Below are 15,257 nucleotides of genomic sequence, written 5' to 3'. Positions count from 1 at the left end.
GGTATATAGAGAATTTTCACTGCAATGAACTCTGTTCGAGGCACTGACCAGCAGGAAAATAAAAAAGAAAAAGATACAGTGAAAAGTAGCTTGAAATTCATATGGAAATCCACATATGATATCAGAGAATGAAGAGCAAGACAAGCTTTTAAGAAATGCAGATTGAGTCATTTGATCAGGCATAGTCTCTTCAAATAGCATCTCTCTGAATAATTGAAAAGCTAATTGTGCAAAGCCATGTTTCGATGATCCGGCAATCATTGAGGCCACATAAAGCATTGTGTTTGATAGATATTTGCTTAACACTTTATATAAGACTGTTCTAAACCGCCACACCTGAAGTACATTGTCAAAAGAGAACAGCCAACAGAAAGATCATCCATCCACGAAGCTTGAAGAGCGCAGAAGTGAATTTGTCTCCCCAAAATTAACGAGTCTATAACACTTAGAACGCTAGAAATTCAAAACTAATAGGATTCATACCTTCCCATAGCATTCTTTGTAACAATTCAATTGCCTTTTGAGAACTCGGTTTCTGAATAAAAGAATATATCATAACAGTCCCTGTAACTGACTCTCTCAATCTTCCATCTCTCTTCTCAGATAAACCAATATGCCCTATTTTTGAGAACATATTAATTAGTGCACTATAATTTGCATTCTGCACTATCATTGCATATTTTCAATTTCAGCAATTAAGTCATATCCATCCCTGCTAGCAAACGAGGTCTTGAGACATAAATCATGGCGATGGTCATTCTTCCGGGGACATCTTGCGTGTAGTTGTAAGCAATTTGTTTCAATTAAACTGTTTTACTTTGCCCATGAATGAAATGAAATAAAACTTCTTAACTATATACTTCTTTAAACCAAAAAAGAAGGGATGATTTGTATTTTTTCTAAGAGCATCTATGGGAGCAAATAGGTATGGTTACAATTTAGGAATGGACTTGATGTATAACCCAAATTTTGGAAGAGTTATCTAAATTCAAAAAATGAGGATTTGAGATATGGGTTTTCAAAGAGATATATGGTAGTAACAAAAAGATTAAACCGATCAGCCTAATAGGGTAACGGGGCTTTCTAGACCAAATAATAATATGTTGGTAGATGCATTACATACAAAATAGCTGGAAAAACCCTCATAAGATTTTACACATAAATCAGATAAAAGCCTGTACAACTACATAAAACCACTCTCTGAATTCTGCAAGAAGCATAATATTTAACTTGCTATTTCTCATACAATCCTCTTATCAGACAAAATAAACAAGCAGACTTGTTTGTAATTTATCCTACATAGTTTCAGACCCCAAAAAATTTGATGATATGGTCATCCCCCTTCGGCTAATTCTCTATGAATGAGATACCGAAAGGTTGAACTTTGTGGCAGCCAATCAATACTTTTCCCGTACCTTCCCTTGACACATTTTCTGATAGCATTCTGTTGCACTTCTGATACAATATCTGTTATTAAATCCAAGACGCCTGACACATCTAATGACATATCCTTTGCAAAGTAGTATACAATTTTTGGGAGGTAAATCTTTGATTCCTTGTGGATGTACAAGTTGGATTGAACGAAATCTTTGAAAGCAAGTTTGAGATCATGAAATATACTCTTAGCAGTGTAAACTCGAACCTGATGCATCAAGAAGATGTGAATCAGAAAATAAAAGTGTCAAGAATAGACTTAGTAAATCTAGAAATATGCGTACCACAGGATCAGAGGAAGCCCCTGAACAAAGGGCAAAATGAGCAAGCGGCTCTGGATATTCTAAGGCATATACATGCCTGTTGTTGCCTGTCTTAAATTTCCTTCCTGGAGAAAACAGTGATTGTAGCCTCTGCACCTGGGGAAGAACGGCATTATGAAACAGAAAAGTTTGAATGATTTGCCACATCTAATCATGTAGATCAGGCATAGGAAACTTAAGCTTTCAGTTATGCAGATTAATATATGCCATCCCTGATTAAAATCGGCTTAACCAGCTAAAACATGAAGGAGAGTTGTCTCCAGTGGTATATTTATAAGATCCTAACTGTAAGCTTTGATACTTGGATCTCATATGGGATAGTATGAATTTCTAGTGTAGGGTTTGTATAATTTTGAGTTCTCTGATATCAAAATCTAGCTTTTAGGATATATTATCCCTTAAGCTTGTGACTTTCTAGTGTAAGGAATAAATTATTTCTTTAAGGTTGCTGCAAGCTAAGGACTATTTTCCATTAGAAAAGGTTAATTTCCGTATGGGGCTAAGATGCTTATGGGAAACATGTTAAACAAATGTGCTCCCCAGATCCTCTGCAAGTTGGGGCTCTATCTTTTGCTAACCAAAGAGAATGAAGCTTTTCAATCAAGCCAGGATTTCTTCCTTGAGACTTCTATAAGCAACCATATAAAATAAGCATCCGCGCATGAAACAGATAAGATTTTGATGTAAAAATGCATACTGGCGCTGAGTGGTGTGATCGAATTCCAAGAATTGAGCTTTGTATGATATATGCATCCACACAATGTCCACCCACATTGTATGCTGACTGAAAGATGCATAAAAAGTGAATAGGTATATATAGAAATTTATAACAAATCACAGTAACAAATATATGAGAAATGCCAAACCTTTAAAATGGAGGTATTCTTTAACCGATTACTAGTTCCATGTGCTAAATATGCCTGCAAAGAAAATCCCTAGAGCATGTCAGATAAAAATCAAAGAAAGATCAGGGTCACAAAAATTCAAGTCAGCATTGCATAATATCATCATGATGCTGCAAAAGGTCTCATCAGAAAAGGGTCCTCAATATTAGGTAACTTATCAGTTGTGACAATTTTATTTTTGGTGCCCTGTCCAGAAAAGAAACGAGTATATTTCAGAACAAATGTTTCACTAGAAGCCATACTTGAAGGAAAGATAAGCTTCCCAATACATACATGCATCACCAAGGCATTGTGAATGTTGATCCAGAATGAAAGCTTCTCTTCCCGCTTCATCTTCGTTGGATCAACCTTCTCAAGACTTCGAACCAATGACCTATACGGTTTTAAAATGAAGTGTTTGAGATCTCATTCAGAAGTTTGTATATTTGAAGGATAAAATTCAAAGAAACACCATTGAGACTATTTTATAGATTAGACAATGCAGTCAGTTTTGTCAGTTGAACAATAGCATTGATGGGAGGATGTTCACAACCTGAAATTTTGTAGCATTTCGGCGGCATAATTGAAACTATCCTCATCTAAATATATCTTCAATACTTCTACAATTGCAGCATGTGGCCCTCTCTCTTCTTTCGACCCTTTATATACAGAGGCATCCTCGTAGTAATTTGGACTCCAACTATCACAAGGATTCTTGGAGGAAAAAATGCTTGAGGAAGACAGGGACGAAGTGGGGGAAGCTGACAAGCCAGCGTTGCTGTGAGGGGCACTCGCGAGCTTGCAGTATATAGAAGATATGCATCTCACGATATCTTCAGAGAGTCTTTCTGGAGCATTAAGGTAGTTCTCCAAACGAGAAGCACCAAGGTGATCAGCGAGGCTGCGATGACGAGAACCTTTTCCTTTATCATCCTGCTCATGCACACAGCACATGAAATGGTGAATATAAACTTGTGCAATGAAGGAAGTTGAGTTTACATAAATTTAGGCGATGGTGCAAGATGCATAATTACCCTTGTAGAAGCTGCTTTCAAGAAAGCTGCAGAGTTGCCATTATCTGAAGTGAATGAATCATGTCCAGGAGAAGCGTGGCTATGATGGGGAAAAACATTCTTCTGGATTTCTGGCTCCAATTTACAATAAGATTGATTTGGTACAATTTGTGATGGAGATCCTGCCTGCAACTGTAAATAGGTCCCAGTAATATTTGATAATGTCGGTAGATGCTCTTCAAAAGCTGTCCGATAAAGTGAAAGAAGATAGCGTTCCAAGCACAAAATTTCAGCTTCAAGTGTAGCAATCTCCTTCCTCAGTTCTACAGATGACTGCATTAGATGCTCAAAAGTCAAATTAGGAGATTCAAACAAATTGGAAAACAAATTATAGAAAATGACTTCATTTGTTGTTTGAATCTTGTTCGCAGAGTTGGCAACGGAGATCAGAGTTGTGTATGAAATGGAAACCTTTAACGTTGTAGTGTTATTGGAAGGAATTGCTATGATGGAAAGACAATTTGGTGCTTTCTCAGAGCCCGGAAATGGTGAACTTTGGCGTAGTACGGACCTCTTCAACTGTACAGTCCATGTCAGAAATTTAGAGCATGAAAGAATAAATTATGCAATTTGGGATACTAAATGAAACAATTCAAGTTGAATAGAAGGCTAGCAATACTATCCATACTTATTTATGTATTTTGAATACATTATATATGGTAAATATTAAGTTTTATTTTATCGTTAATTTAAAATTATTTATTTACACTTCCAAAAACTAATTTGAGGAATGATATTTTACCTCACACTTGTAACTAACACATAGCCTGTTTCCCGACGGTTGCGGGAAAATCCAACAAAATTTTATGGCCCTTTTAACAAGGCGCATAAGATCCTATAAGGCTAGAACCATTTCCTCAATCTTAATACTCCCTTAAACACAGAGAGGAGGAGCTGGAAAGGAAAGAAAGTGCCAGCATCCCACATCCCCAAAAGACAACAAATAAAAAAACCAGCTATCAATGACATGGTGAATATATCTTGAAAGTGAAACAAAACACTAGCAGAAAGAATCAATGTAAACTTGTGATCTAACACTAACAAATCTCAGGCAATGAAAAGGACATAAAAGAGAGCTAATCTGAAGCAAGAGCACTTACAGGAATTAATTGGGAGGACAGCCTAGGTGATGCATTTTGTAGCAGCCCACTGTCAGGAGTACTGCAACTAACCCAAGATAATATTACGGGATTTAAACAGTGACTTGATGTGTAGTGATAAAGCAAATGCACTGGTAAATCTTACCTGAAGGAACTTGACTGTGGAGGAGAGGGACAAGAAGAGGAGGAAGAGCGGCAATTTTCACCCAGCATGTTCTTTTTTTTTAAATTATCTTTTATGAAATTTTCAAAGAACCTGAGAGATCATGATCAACAGTTGAACTTTTAGACATAAAAAGGCACCAGAAGAAGAAGCAAAGAGACAGAGGGAAAGTACAAGGCGAGACTTCATCTTAAACTTGAAGCAAAGAGAAAGCAGCATTACCTTAGTCAAGGGGCATAAATTTCACTCCTGGAAAACAAGAATGGCCTGAAATTATTGAAATGTGCATAGTGATAAACAAAAACAAACCAAACATATACACAGCAAGATACAATAAGCATTGAAACAATCAAAAAAAGGGAACAAAAAGAGGCTAAATATCTAAAGGGCAATTAAAAACAGCCTGCTTATATCATTTCTCTGGAATCTGCTGAAAGGAAACTGAACAACAAAAGAAACAGCACGTCAAGATGCTGACATTACCAGTCAGTTAAAGTGAGCTGAGTGTACCCGCGCAAAGCCAGCCAAACCCGAAGCAACTAATCAAACAAAGCATCACCAAATGTCATCCAAATCAACAAAACCACCCAGATACAAAAGTTAATTATAAGCAGCTATTAGAAAGAACAAGAAAGAAAAGATGACCTTTCATAAAATATTAGAAGTGGGTATTGTTAAACAAATATTCCTGTTTATAAAAAAAGACCATAAATGCGATTATGATATATGCTTGCGAACAAACAATATCTCAGAAGTGGGGACGACCCACCTAGAAGAGTTGAATGAGGCATTAAAAACAGCTATTATGAAGGGTGATGAGAGAGAGCATATGGCTTCAGTCTCCTAAATTCATAATTAGTTTGATTACTAAGTTATATTAAAAAAATCACAGATGCTTATTAGATAGGTGGAGAAAGTAAACTGTTATGATGGCGACTTTGCTCAAAAGGAATTAGGTATCTTTTAGCTCTCCTATTCCATTCCACCTCCACCCCATTCATTAAAGTTGTAAAGTTTCCCGCATGCATGTCAGCAGCCCATCTCCTGTTTCTTCTTTAATCATTCTCAAACACAACTGATCTCATTCATAGAACAAAACTCATATTTTCTTCGATTTTAATATGGTGAAAGGATAGAAATCTAGAAAATGACATATCATGAGGTGAATCTATCAATGTCAGCTACCAGATTGAATGAAACTAAACGATAGAAAACGCAATACTGTTGGCTTTACTTGAGGAGGAAATAACTGGAGTGGAGACTGCTTGATTCTCATATTGAAGGAAAAAAACAACCCAGTACATCACATTAGCTGGTGCAATAAATGCTGGTATGGGGACCTGTGAAAGAGATCTAGGTATTGAATTCTTAAATTCTTCCGTGTTAATAGCACCAACTATACTAAAGACAATTTGCATTAAGGATACAAATCAAATCCAGGGCATCATGTGGAAACAATAACTAAACTGGTGTTTCTGATTAATTTTAAACAGTGCACAACTTGGCATAAGCAGTAAAGCCAAATAAATAATTGCATCGGAACTTGGGAGTGATGAACTTTTTATTAGTTTTTATTGATATTACAACTGAAAATTTCATTTGGCGTTGTCAAGGTGTCAGATTTCAGCAGGGAATTATGATAAGCATGCGTGGGTTTCAGAGTTATTAAAACTTAAAAGCATAATCTGGAACTCCATCTTTCAGAAAGGCCCAGGTAGGGGGGATTAGAAATAGATCCCAGTTGGTTCGGTTTTTGGCTCTAAAGATTCCATTTTTAGCTAAAAGCTCCACTCTACCAGCTCCCTTTGGTAGATCCACTCGTTTATTCATTTAGTTAACCAATTTGAATAAACTTAGACTAAAAAATGAGCATGATAGTTAAAGCGTAGCTGGAGAGAATTTTCCTAAGGTGCAAACATTAAAGGCCCTAAACCTTGAACAAAACAAATGGGAACCAAATAAGTCTTAAAGCAATTAAACTGGATTTGTTTTGAGCTGTTTGAGTTCAAATTATAACTTAGATTGAGCAAATCGAATCCAATTCAAATTTAAACAAATCATTGAGTTTATATAAATTGTTTTTAAACTAAATTTTAATTTTAATTTATTAATCTTATTAATTTTAAGGTAATCCCAAATCGAAAAGACCAACCCTTGATCAAGTTCGTCTTATCAAATTGAACCCTAAACATAATTGAAGGACTAGTACAGTTGGATTTGACAGAACAAGTCACATAGCCATAGCCCCACGTGAAATTTAAGACCAGCTTCAACCGACACAAACTTTTATATCCACCATACATAATGAATATTTCATATGCTTCTAAAACTTTTTTTTTTTTCCTTTTGTTCGAGTTTCAAATATAACCAATATTCGCACATAAAAAGTTGAGCCAAGATGAGACCAGAGTGGCTGCAAGCAGGACAAGACTCTTCAATCTTCGAATCTTACAGTGGAGATGGAGTCATTGTGTTTTATAATTAGGCCACTCATGTGCACATCGGCATAATCAATCCACATCAAATATCTTATCCTCTCTTCATGAATTAAAACGACCGTGTAAGTTTTGAAGTTTAATCATCTTACCGGAGAGGAGGACACCATGCAAATATATACCGTAAATGAAAGGCCCAATGACTAGTTCCCACCCTGAATTTTGATAAAGACGATTCTCCACCCTTTAAGTTTGCAAAAACCCATTTGTCTAATTATTATCAATTTTTGTTAATAAAATTTGTTTAATTTTGTTATAAATTACTAATTTATCTTATGGTAAGAAATATTTTGACTTTAACTTACTCCGAACAATTGGGTACCCCGGTTAGATACTTATTAATACAAGATTATTCTTTCAAAACTAAGTCGTCTCTTAGTAAAAACATAGTTTAAGAAATACGGGCCCTTCTATAATTTCTATTGCATTCTAGTAAGTAAGGTCCAATTAAAAGGGCAAAAGAAGTCATCTCTTGCGCACTAGCAAACTAGGCCGATTCGGGAGTCTCGTGAGAACTTGTCGAACAGCCAGCAGCCGCATTGGACTTGTTTGGAACATCAACATCAGTAGGAAAATAAGTTCAAAGTTTGACCCTTCACGTTTCTTGTTGGGTAAGTCACGAGAAAACTGTCCAATTCTATGGATTTTGTTGTGTAACAACCACATAGACCAATTGGTCTCGTTCCTTTTGCTTGTGGATTGCAAACATATCGTTATCATCACTTCATTAAATGATTTTTATCTCTTTTCCAATGATTCATGCATCTCACAGAGAAGTAATCAATTATCAAGGCAAATACATAGACAAAGATTGTACCATAATCCAATTGGTGTCATCACAAGTAGGTTTAAATTAAAGTTAAATCAAGCCTAAATTCGAATTCATATTTGATTTGAGCAAAGTAAACTCAAATTAAAGTTTAAACTCGACTTAAAATTTTAAGATTATCAATGTTGTTGTTTTCTTTATCATTATTATATATCATTAAAATCTGTTCAAACTCAAATTCGAAATAATTATTTTGGGTTTACACTAAATTTATACTAACTTTTATTCAAATTCAGTTGAAATCCAACCGTATTTGCAACTTGCAATGTACACTAAAGGGATGATGTCAAAACATATCTGGGCAAGTAAGTAACCTCTTGCTAATTAATGAAGGGTTGACTTGTATTGCCAATATTATTGTTGCTTTCTCTTACTTATAAATGTAACCATAAAGAAATAAAAACAGTATCAGGAATCAAAAGGCTTTGACTCATGCGGATTCCGGGATTGCCCGTCTACTTGCATATTTTTTATGCTCATCAAATGGCCACCGAGCTGACTTTGTGTACAACTCTATTGCTTTCTAGGCTAATTGTTTACTGATTAAGTCATAATCACATATCAGCAACTTGATATTAAAGGCACCGAAATCGTACTGAACGTGGAGCTCAAGACCAAAAAAATTGCAAGTCCCATATGCGAACTTCCCTTTTTCTGGACTGTATTACTATTGTTTAATCTCTAGTGGCGTGCAAAACCAATAGAATATCCCTTCTCGTATATGTTATATGCATCTCCTGATGGATTCAATTCTCAAGTTCGAATGATCGAGTTTGCATCAAAGATAAGATTAGTATCCGTAAATAAGTCAAATTCGAATGATTCTTATATTAAAATATGAATTTGCTTGAATCAAAATAAAGTTAAATTGTCTTTTAGTTGAATACAAGTGAAAACTTATTTATCACAAATTTGTTGTTTTATATTCAAATTGATTTTGAATTGAATCTTATTTAGACTTGACCTAGGTTTATACAAAGAGATTACTTTTAGGGGTTGTTTGGTTGTAGTGTTTTAAAGATTACTTTGGTAATATATCTTTTATTACTTGTATTATCTTGTTTGGTTTGTCAATAATAAAATATTACAGTAATCTTCTATTACTAATGCTGACATAGCATGTAATATAGGTGATAATCTGATTATCACATTTATCTTAGGTATTAAAAGATTACTAAGGTAATTTTTATTTTATTATAATTATATTATTATTTGTTAATTTTTTAAGACAAAAATAAATTTTTTTTTAATTAATATAACAAATAATATAAAAATATTTTAAAATAATTATATTCAAAGACATTTAAATAAAAAAGACATCATTGAAAAATCAAATCTGAAAAATTAGAAACCTTAAGAAAAAATACTGTTTTTGAAAGTTTAGGTTGAAAGATCTGGTTGATTTTTAGGGTTTAAAAAGGAAAAATAAAATCAAATTTAAATTTATTTTTAATATCATAAATAAAATAATAATTTTATTTTTAAAATTATTAATTTTAATCTTTCATAAATAGGTAAGTGAAAATTTTTAATCAATAATTGTTAAGATTTAGAGAGGTATATAGAATTTTTAAAATAAAAAAAAAAAGAAACCGAAGAAAATAACATACTGCGGGCGAAAAATAGCCCTTTGACCCAATCAAATTTGGTCTGTGCTTGTTGCCCAAGACTCCCTCGCAGTTCTGATGTTCTGGAGGGCCGCGTAACGCGTCATCGCTGAGCTCCTTAGCTCTGACTTATCACTATCTGTCCGCAGCCATATATTTTATGACTTCCCCCAACCAAATTTCCTATATATAATCAACCCATGTCCCCCACTTCTCAGATTTTCTAGCCTCACCAATTTCTTCTTCTGTTCTTAGTTTCCAGAAACTGGAAGTGAAATGGGTGCTTGTTTGTCTTCAGTCTGGAGAGAATATGAATCCGATTCTGAAAAACCCCCCACAGCCAAAGTCGTGTCTTTAAGGGGTGATCTTCTTCAATACACAGTTCTGGTTTTAGTGTCTCAAGTTCTCCAGGCTGACCCCACGGCTTCGAATTGTTTTCTTTGCAATTCTGATAGTTTGTTATACGATGAACACATTCCGGCGTTGGATTTGGATGAACAACTTCAGCCTAATCAGATTTACTTTGTTCTTCCTAACTCTAAGCTTCAATACAAGGTATCTGCGTCAGATATGGCGGCTTTGGCCGTGAAAGCCAGCGTTGCTCTTCAAAGTGGGTCTAAAAAGAGCCACCGCCATCGTAAAAAGTCTCAAATTTCTCCTGTTTCCCCCGTCAGTCAAACCACTAGTGTGTACAGATTAGATAGTGCTGCAACGAAAATAAAGAGACTTGATAATAAAAAGCCAGTTGCTGTATCAGATAATAGAATTCGTATGTCAAGATCTGGTTCTGGTAGAAAATTACAAAGATACAGTTCTAGAGGAGCTAAATTGGCTGTTCGTTCCTTCAAGATCAGGCTGACCACCATTTACGAAGGGAGTGTTGCTGCCTAGATTCTTTTTTCATGCAAAATTAATTTCATTTTTTCAACCTTTTTGTTGCTTCATATCCCTGTATAAAGTGAACAGAGATCTAAATTTGTTTGTAAGCTTTAGGTTTAATTCAATCGTCCATCATGCATGGATGCCCTTGTTTTAAGGATTTATAATTTTCATGTGCATTCATATGGAAAAGAAGTTATTCAAACAAGCTCATTTTTTCTTATTTTTAAGCAATTCATGATACAAATGGTATGTACAAATCTGTTTTAGAAGAGAGTTCCTGAGTGAAGAGCAGAAATATATATGGTAAAGCTAGCTAGCCACTGCCTGATGCCTACTGGCTTCTTTGAATTGCAGACAGCCCATTGACGCAGCCGCGGTTTGTAATTAATTTTGACAGCTCAATATAACATGTGAAACTTACAAGGTTAGGTTTGGATCCCAAAATAACAGATTATCATGGTAACAATAAAAAGTCCGCCTAGTTTTAAGAATAAATTAAGTCCAAGTGACTATTTCCTACCTAAATTATGCTGAACGGTCAAAGTTCCCTCATTAACTATGAAAATATCATTTATTTACCTATAAACAGTTAAAATTAACAGTGATAAGGATAAAATTATCATTTTCTCTATAATATTAAAAATAAACTAAAATAAAATATATTTTTGCCCTCCTAAACTTTAAAAACTAAAATTTCCCTCAGCCTAAGTTTTAAAAAATTGTAGTTTTACCCTAGGGTTTCGTTTTGAAATATTCGGCTCCATTACCGACGGCCTCTCCCTCTCAAAGCATCATCTCCTTCCAGTGATCTCTTTCCTCTTATTTAGACGCTCGATCGACATCGGAGAAATCTTGGGAGACGAAGAACTTCGTTAGGGAAGACGAATCCCATGTCTTCATCTTCGTCTCCTAAGGCTTCACCGACATCGATCGGGCATTCAAATGGAAGGAAAGAGATTGTCGAAAGGAGAGGATGCTTCGGGAGAGAGAGGTAGTCGATAATAGAGTCGGAGATGTCATTGGAGATTTTAAAATGAAACCCTAGGGTGAAATTGCTATTTTTTAAAACTTAGGCTAGGGGAAACTTTTAGTTTTTAAAGTTTGTGGGGGCAAAAAGAGATAAAATTTTAAGGCGTTAGGGTTCTGTTAAATTTAACTGATCATAGGTGGGTAAACGGTATTTCTATAGTTAATGGGATGAACTTTGACAATTTATCATAGTTTGGGTGGAAAATAGTCATTTGGCCATAAATTAACTATGTAACTCAATCTAAAGCATTATATAGTATAATAAAAATAAAATTATAATAAATAAGATTTTATTTTGATAATATTGCAATATCAAATAAAGTTGATAATTAGGTTACCTTAATATATATTTGTTAACAATCCAGATTGAATTGGAGCAACCCATCATTCTATGGTCGGTCCACCAAATTTGACATAGCGGGATCGGGCAATCCTTTCACAAGCCCTGACATGGTTTACGCCATGATTATATGTGTAGTCCCAATTTATAGGTCGGTAAGATCAAATGCAAAATTTATGCTTATATTATTTGTCCCGTCATTTTAATAACAAAAGATTTCGAAAATATTTTGTTAATTAACGAATGAAAACGGGTAACATTAGTATTGGGAATCAAAAGGCTTAGACTTTTGAAGATTCCGGGCTTGCCTGTCTCCTTGTATATTTCTACACTCACCAATTGGCTACGGAGCTGACTTTGTGTAACTCAGAGAGGGAAAAAAGAAAAAACACAAAAGTCCATATATGAAGAACTTTTTAATGGGAGTGTGTTACTATTGTTTAATCTCTAGTGGGGAGCAAAAACAATTAGCCCAAATGACTTATTCCCATCCGAAGATGGGTGTTTGTGTTTTTAAAATCCCGGATGAATCTTTGGGAATGAGTTAAACCTTGGGCACGTGCATTTATCTTATGGAATTCAAAACCAAGATGAGGATTGTTTTGATAAAAGAGCTAATTTAAACATTGTTATTTGAACCTAAAAGAATCTAATTAATATAAAGTAAATTTGTTTTTAAGCCCGCTTTAACCTTTAGCGCCTTGATCTTGAACTAATTCTTTTTAATTTGGAACTACAACCCAGATGTCTAAATTAATCAGAAGAAAGGGCGGTTGTGTCAATGGACTGCTGCAATTTCAAACAAGGCAGTAACTAGCTAGCATTACCATATTTCTGGATTTCACAGAGTAAATACATACACCCTAATTAGAAATTAAATCTCTGTTCACTTTGTACAGGGAAATGAAGGAACAAAAAGCTGGAAAAAAAGAATCTAGGCAGCAACACTCCCTTCGTAAATGGTGGCTAGCCTGAGCTTGAAAGAACGAACAGCCATTTTAGCTCCTCTAGAACTGTATCTTTGTAACTTTCTAACCGAATCAGATCTTGACATACGAAGTCTATCATCAGGTACAGCAACTGGCTTTTTATCATGAAAGCTCTTTACTTTCGTTGCTGCTCTATCTAAGCTGTAAACACTAGTGGTTTGAATGAGGGGGAAAACAGGAGAAATTTGAGACTTTTTACGATGGCGGCGGCTCTTTTTAGACCCATTTTGAAGAGCAACGCTGGCTTTCACAGCCAAAGCCACCATGTCTGACGCGGACACCTTGTATTGAAGCTTAGAGTTAGGAAGAACAAAGTAAATCTGATTAGGCTGAAGTTGTTCATCCAAGTCCAACGCCGGAATGTGTTCATCGTACAACAGACTATCAGAATTGCAGAGAAAACAATTCGAAGCCGTGGGGTCAGCCTGGAGAACTTGAGACACGAAAACCGGAACTTTGTATTGAAGAAGGTTTCCCCTTAAAGACACGACTTTGGCTGTGGTGGGTCTTACAGATTCGGATTCTTTTTCATTCCAGCCTGAAGACAAACAAGCTCCCATTTTCCTTCCAGTTTCAGGAAATTAAGAAGAATAGAAGAAGAAATTGGTAAGGCTAGAGAATCTGAGAAGTGGGGATATGGGTTGAGTATATATAGGAAGTTTGGTCAGGGAAGTCATAAAAATATGGCTTCTCACAGCTGTTGACTTTTGAGATTTACAGGTCAGAGATCAAAAGCTCACGTCAGCGATGACGCGAACGGGGCTGATTGCACATCAGATGGCCAAACCAAATCACATGTCCATCCAAACTTTGATGAATCTTTCCACCCCATATGTTTTCAAAATCTATTTTTTATCCATTTTTCAAAACAGTTGTTGAAAACCATTATTGTTTACCAGTATTCCTTTTTTTTTTTTAAGTGAAATAAAACTTTATTCTTAATACTTAATACAAATATCAATTATTAATTCATCCTTATTTTTTATTAAAATTAAAAAAAATATTTATGTGAACCGTTCTATTAATTCTTACTTTTTTATCACATCTATAGTTTTTCAACTATTTTTCAATTGATTTAGAAGTACGTTGAAGGAAAATATAATTTTTTTTGGATTTATTTCTGTTTTCTTATTTAACAAAAATAGGGAAGCAGAAAAAAATATTATATATAATATTAGTAAAAAATGAATTATTTTTATCAAAAGAAAATTATTGAAGAGTGTTTATATAAATTATAATTTTTATATTGGTAATTTCAATAGGTTAGGAATTAATTTCATAACATATTAGAATTTTAAGTAAAAGGGCCTTTTTGCCCTGTTAATTAACCACCAATTTTATTAATAGAGTTGATGAAATAGTAAAAAAGGGATTTTTAAAACTTAAAGGACGGGAAAATACTTTTATAGAAGTTTGGGCGTGTGAAAAAGTTAGCCTACATCAGCACTGTGAGAGGAGCAGTGGTTCCACGGTGGAGGCTTGGGGAACAAGTACAAACCAAAATTGAAATTCTACTTTTGTAGACAGTCTTCTATCACTGCAAACACCTAGCCGAACAAACTTTACCTAACTCACTTGCAGTCGCACAATTTAAGATTAACCAATTTTTTTCCCGCAATGCACACTATATTAGTACAATAAATCTAAACGTACGAAAATGATATAAATCTTGAAAAAATTATATCTCAAAATTAATTATTAAGATACAATAATTTTATATTTTTTTAATACGAGATCCAAATTTTATATCACCACATTTCGTAATTCTAACACCCACATGAGTGTGTTGTATGTTAGTTTCTTACTTACCCATATGAATATTGTAATGTCAATATTATTATCTGTATTGTATGATTGTAATTTACAGTTTCCCACTAACTCAAGTGAATACTGTAATATTGATGTTATCATTTATATAACACGATTTTAACTAAAAAATATAATAATAACTTTAATATCAAATAATACAAATCTTAAGTAAATAACAACGGTTAAAAACTAATTACTAAAATAAGGTAATTAAATACTATAAAAGCTCAATATTAATTATTTATATTTTTTAATATAAGATTTAATTCTTATATGTTCTAGTTATAGAATCTTTTCAAA

The 15,257-nt window shown here is 34.3% G+C and overlaps 3 protein-coding genes across 10 annotated transcripts; 1 reads left to right on the top strand and 2 right to left on the bottom strand.

The window, feature by feature from the left end:
* Nucleotides 1-1,127: 1,127 nt before the first annotated feature.
* Nucleotides 1,128-5,699, bottom strand: LOC123203209. Of its 8 annotated transcripts, none has more exons than XM_044619459.1 (13): nucleotides 5,623-5,699; nucleotides 5,461-5,516; nucleotides 5,200-5,244; nucleotides 4,960-5,070; nucleotides 4,815-4,881; nucleotides 4,126-4,233; nucleotides 3,676-3,987; nucleotides 3,195-3,574; nucleotides 2,936-3,035; nucleotides 2,624-2,677; nucleotides 2,455-2,541; nucleotides 1,719-1,853; nucleotides 1,128-1,642 (listed from the first exon to the last, which is right to left on the bottom strand). In XM_044619459.1, the coding sequence occupies exons 4-13, from the start codon at nucleotides 5,025-5,027 to the stop codon at nucleotides 1,334-1,336; spliced, it is 1,620 nt and encodes a 539-aa protein (XP_044475394.1). In that variant the 5' UTR covers nucleotides 5,028-5,070; nucleotides 5,200-5,244; nucleotides 5,461-5,516; nucleotides 5,623-5,699; the 3' UTR covers nucleotides 1,128-1,333. The 8 variants fall into 8 exon arrangements, with proteins under 8 accessions (XP_044475394.1, XP_044475393.1, XP_044475392.1 ...); XM_044619458.1 differs by having other exon boundaries at nucleotides 5,200-5,226; nucleotides 5,623-5,697; XM_044619457.1 differs by lacking the exon at nucleotides 5,623-5,699 and having other exon boundaries at nucleotides 5,461-5,616.
* A 4,485-nt stretch (nucleotides 5,700-10,184) lies between these two features.
* On the top strand, nucleotides 10,185-10,799 carry LOC123202928. Its single transcript, XM_044619072.1, has one exon. The coding sequence runs from the start codon at nucleotides 10,185-10,187 to the stop codon at nucleotides 10,797-10,799; it is 615 nt and encodes a 204-aa protein (XP_044475007.1).
* A 2,294-nt stretch (nucleotides 10,800-13,093) lies between these two features.
* Nucleotides 13,094-13,708, bottom strand: LOC123202927. Its single transcript, XM_044619071.1, has one exon. The coding sequence runs from the start codon at nucleotides 13,706-13,708 to the stop codon at nucleotides 13,094-13,096; it is 615 nt and encodes a 204-aa protein (XP_044475006.1).
* Between the last annotated feature and the right edge of the window lie 1,549 nt (nucleotides 13,709-15,257).

This window comes from Mangifera indica, chromosome 19, assembly GCF_011075055.1.
Source record: "Mangifera indica cultivar Alphonso chromosome 19, CATAS_Mindica_2.1, whole genome shotgun sequence".
Lineage (NCBI taxonomy): Eukaryota > Viridiplantae > Streptophyta > Magnoliopsida > Sapindales > Anacardiaceae > Mangifera > Mangifera indica.
The sequence above is the reverse complement of the archived record's forward strand: the minus strand, read 5'-3'. Positions and strand labels throughout refer to the sequence as shown.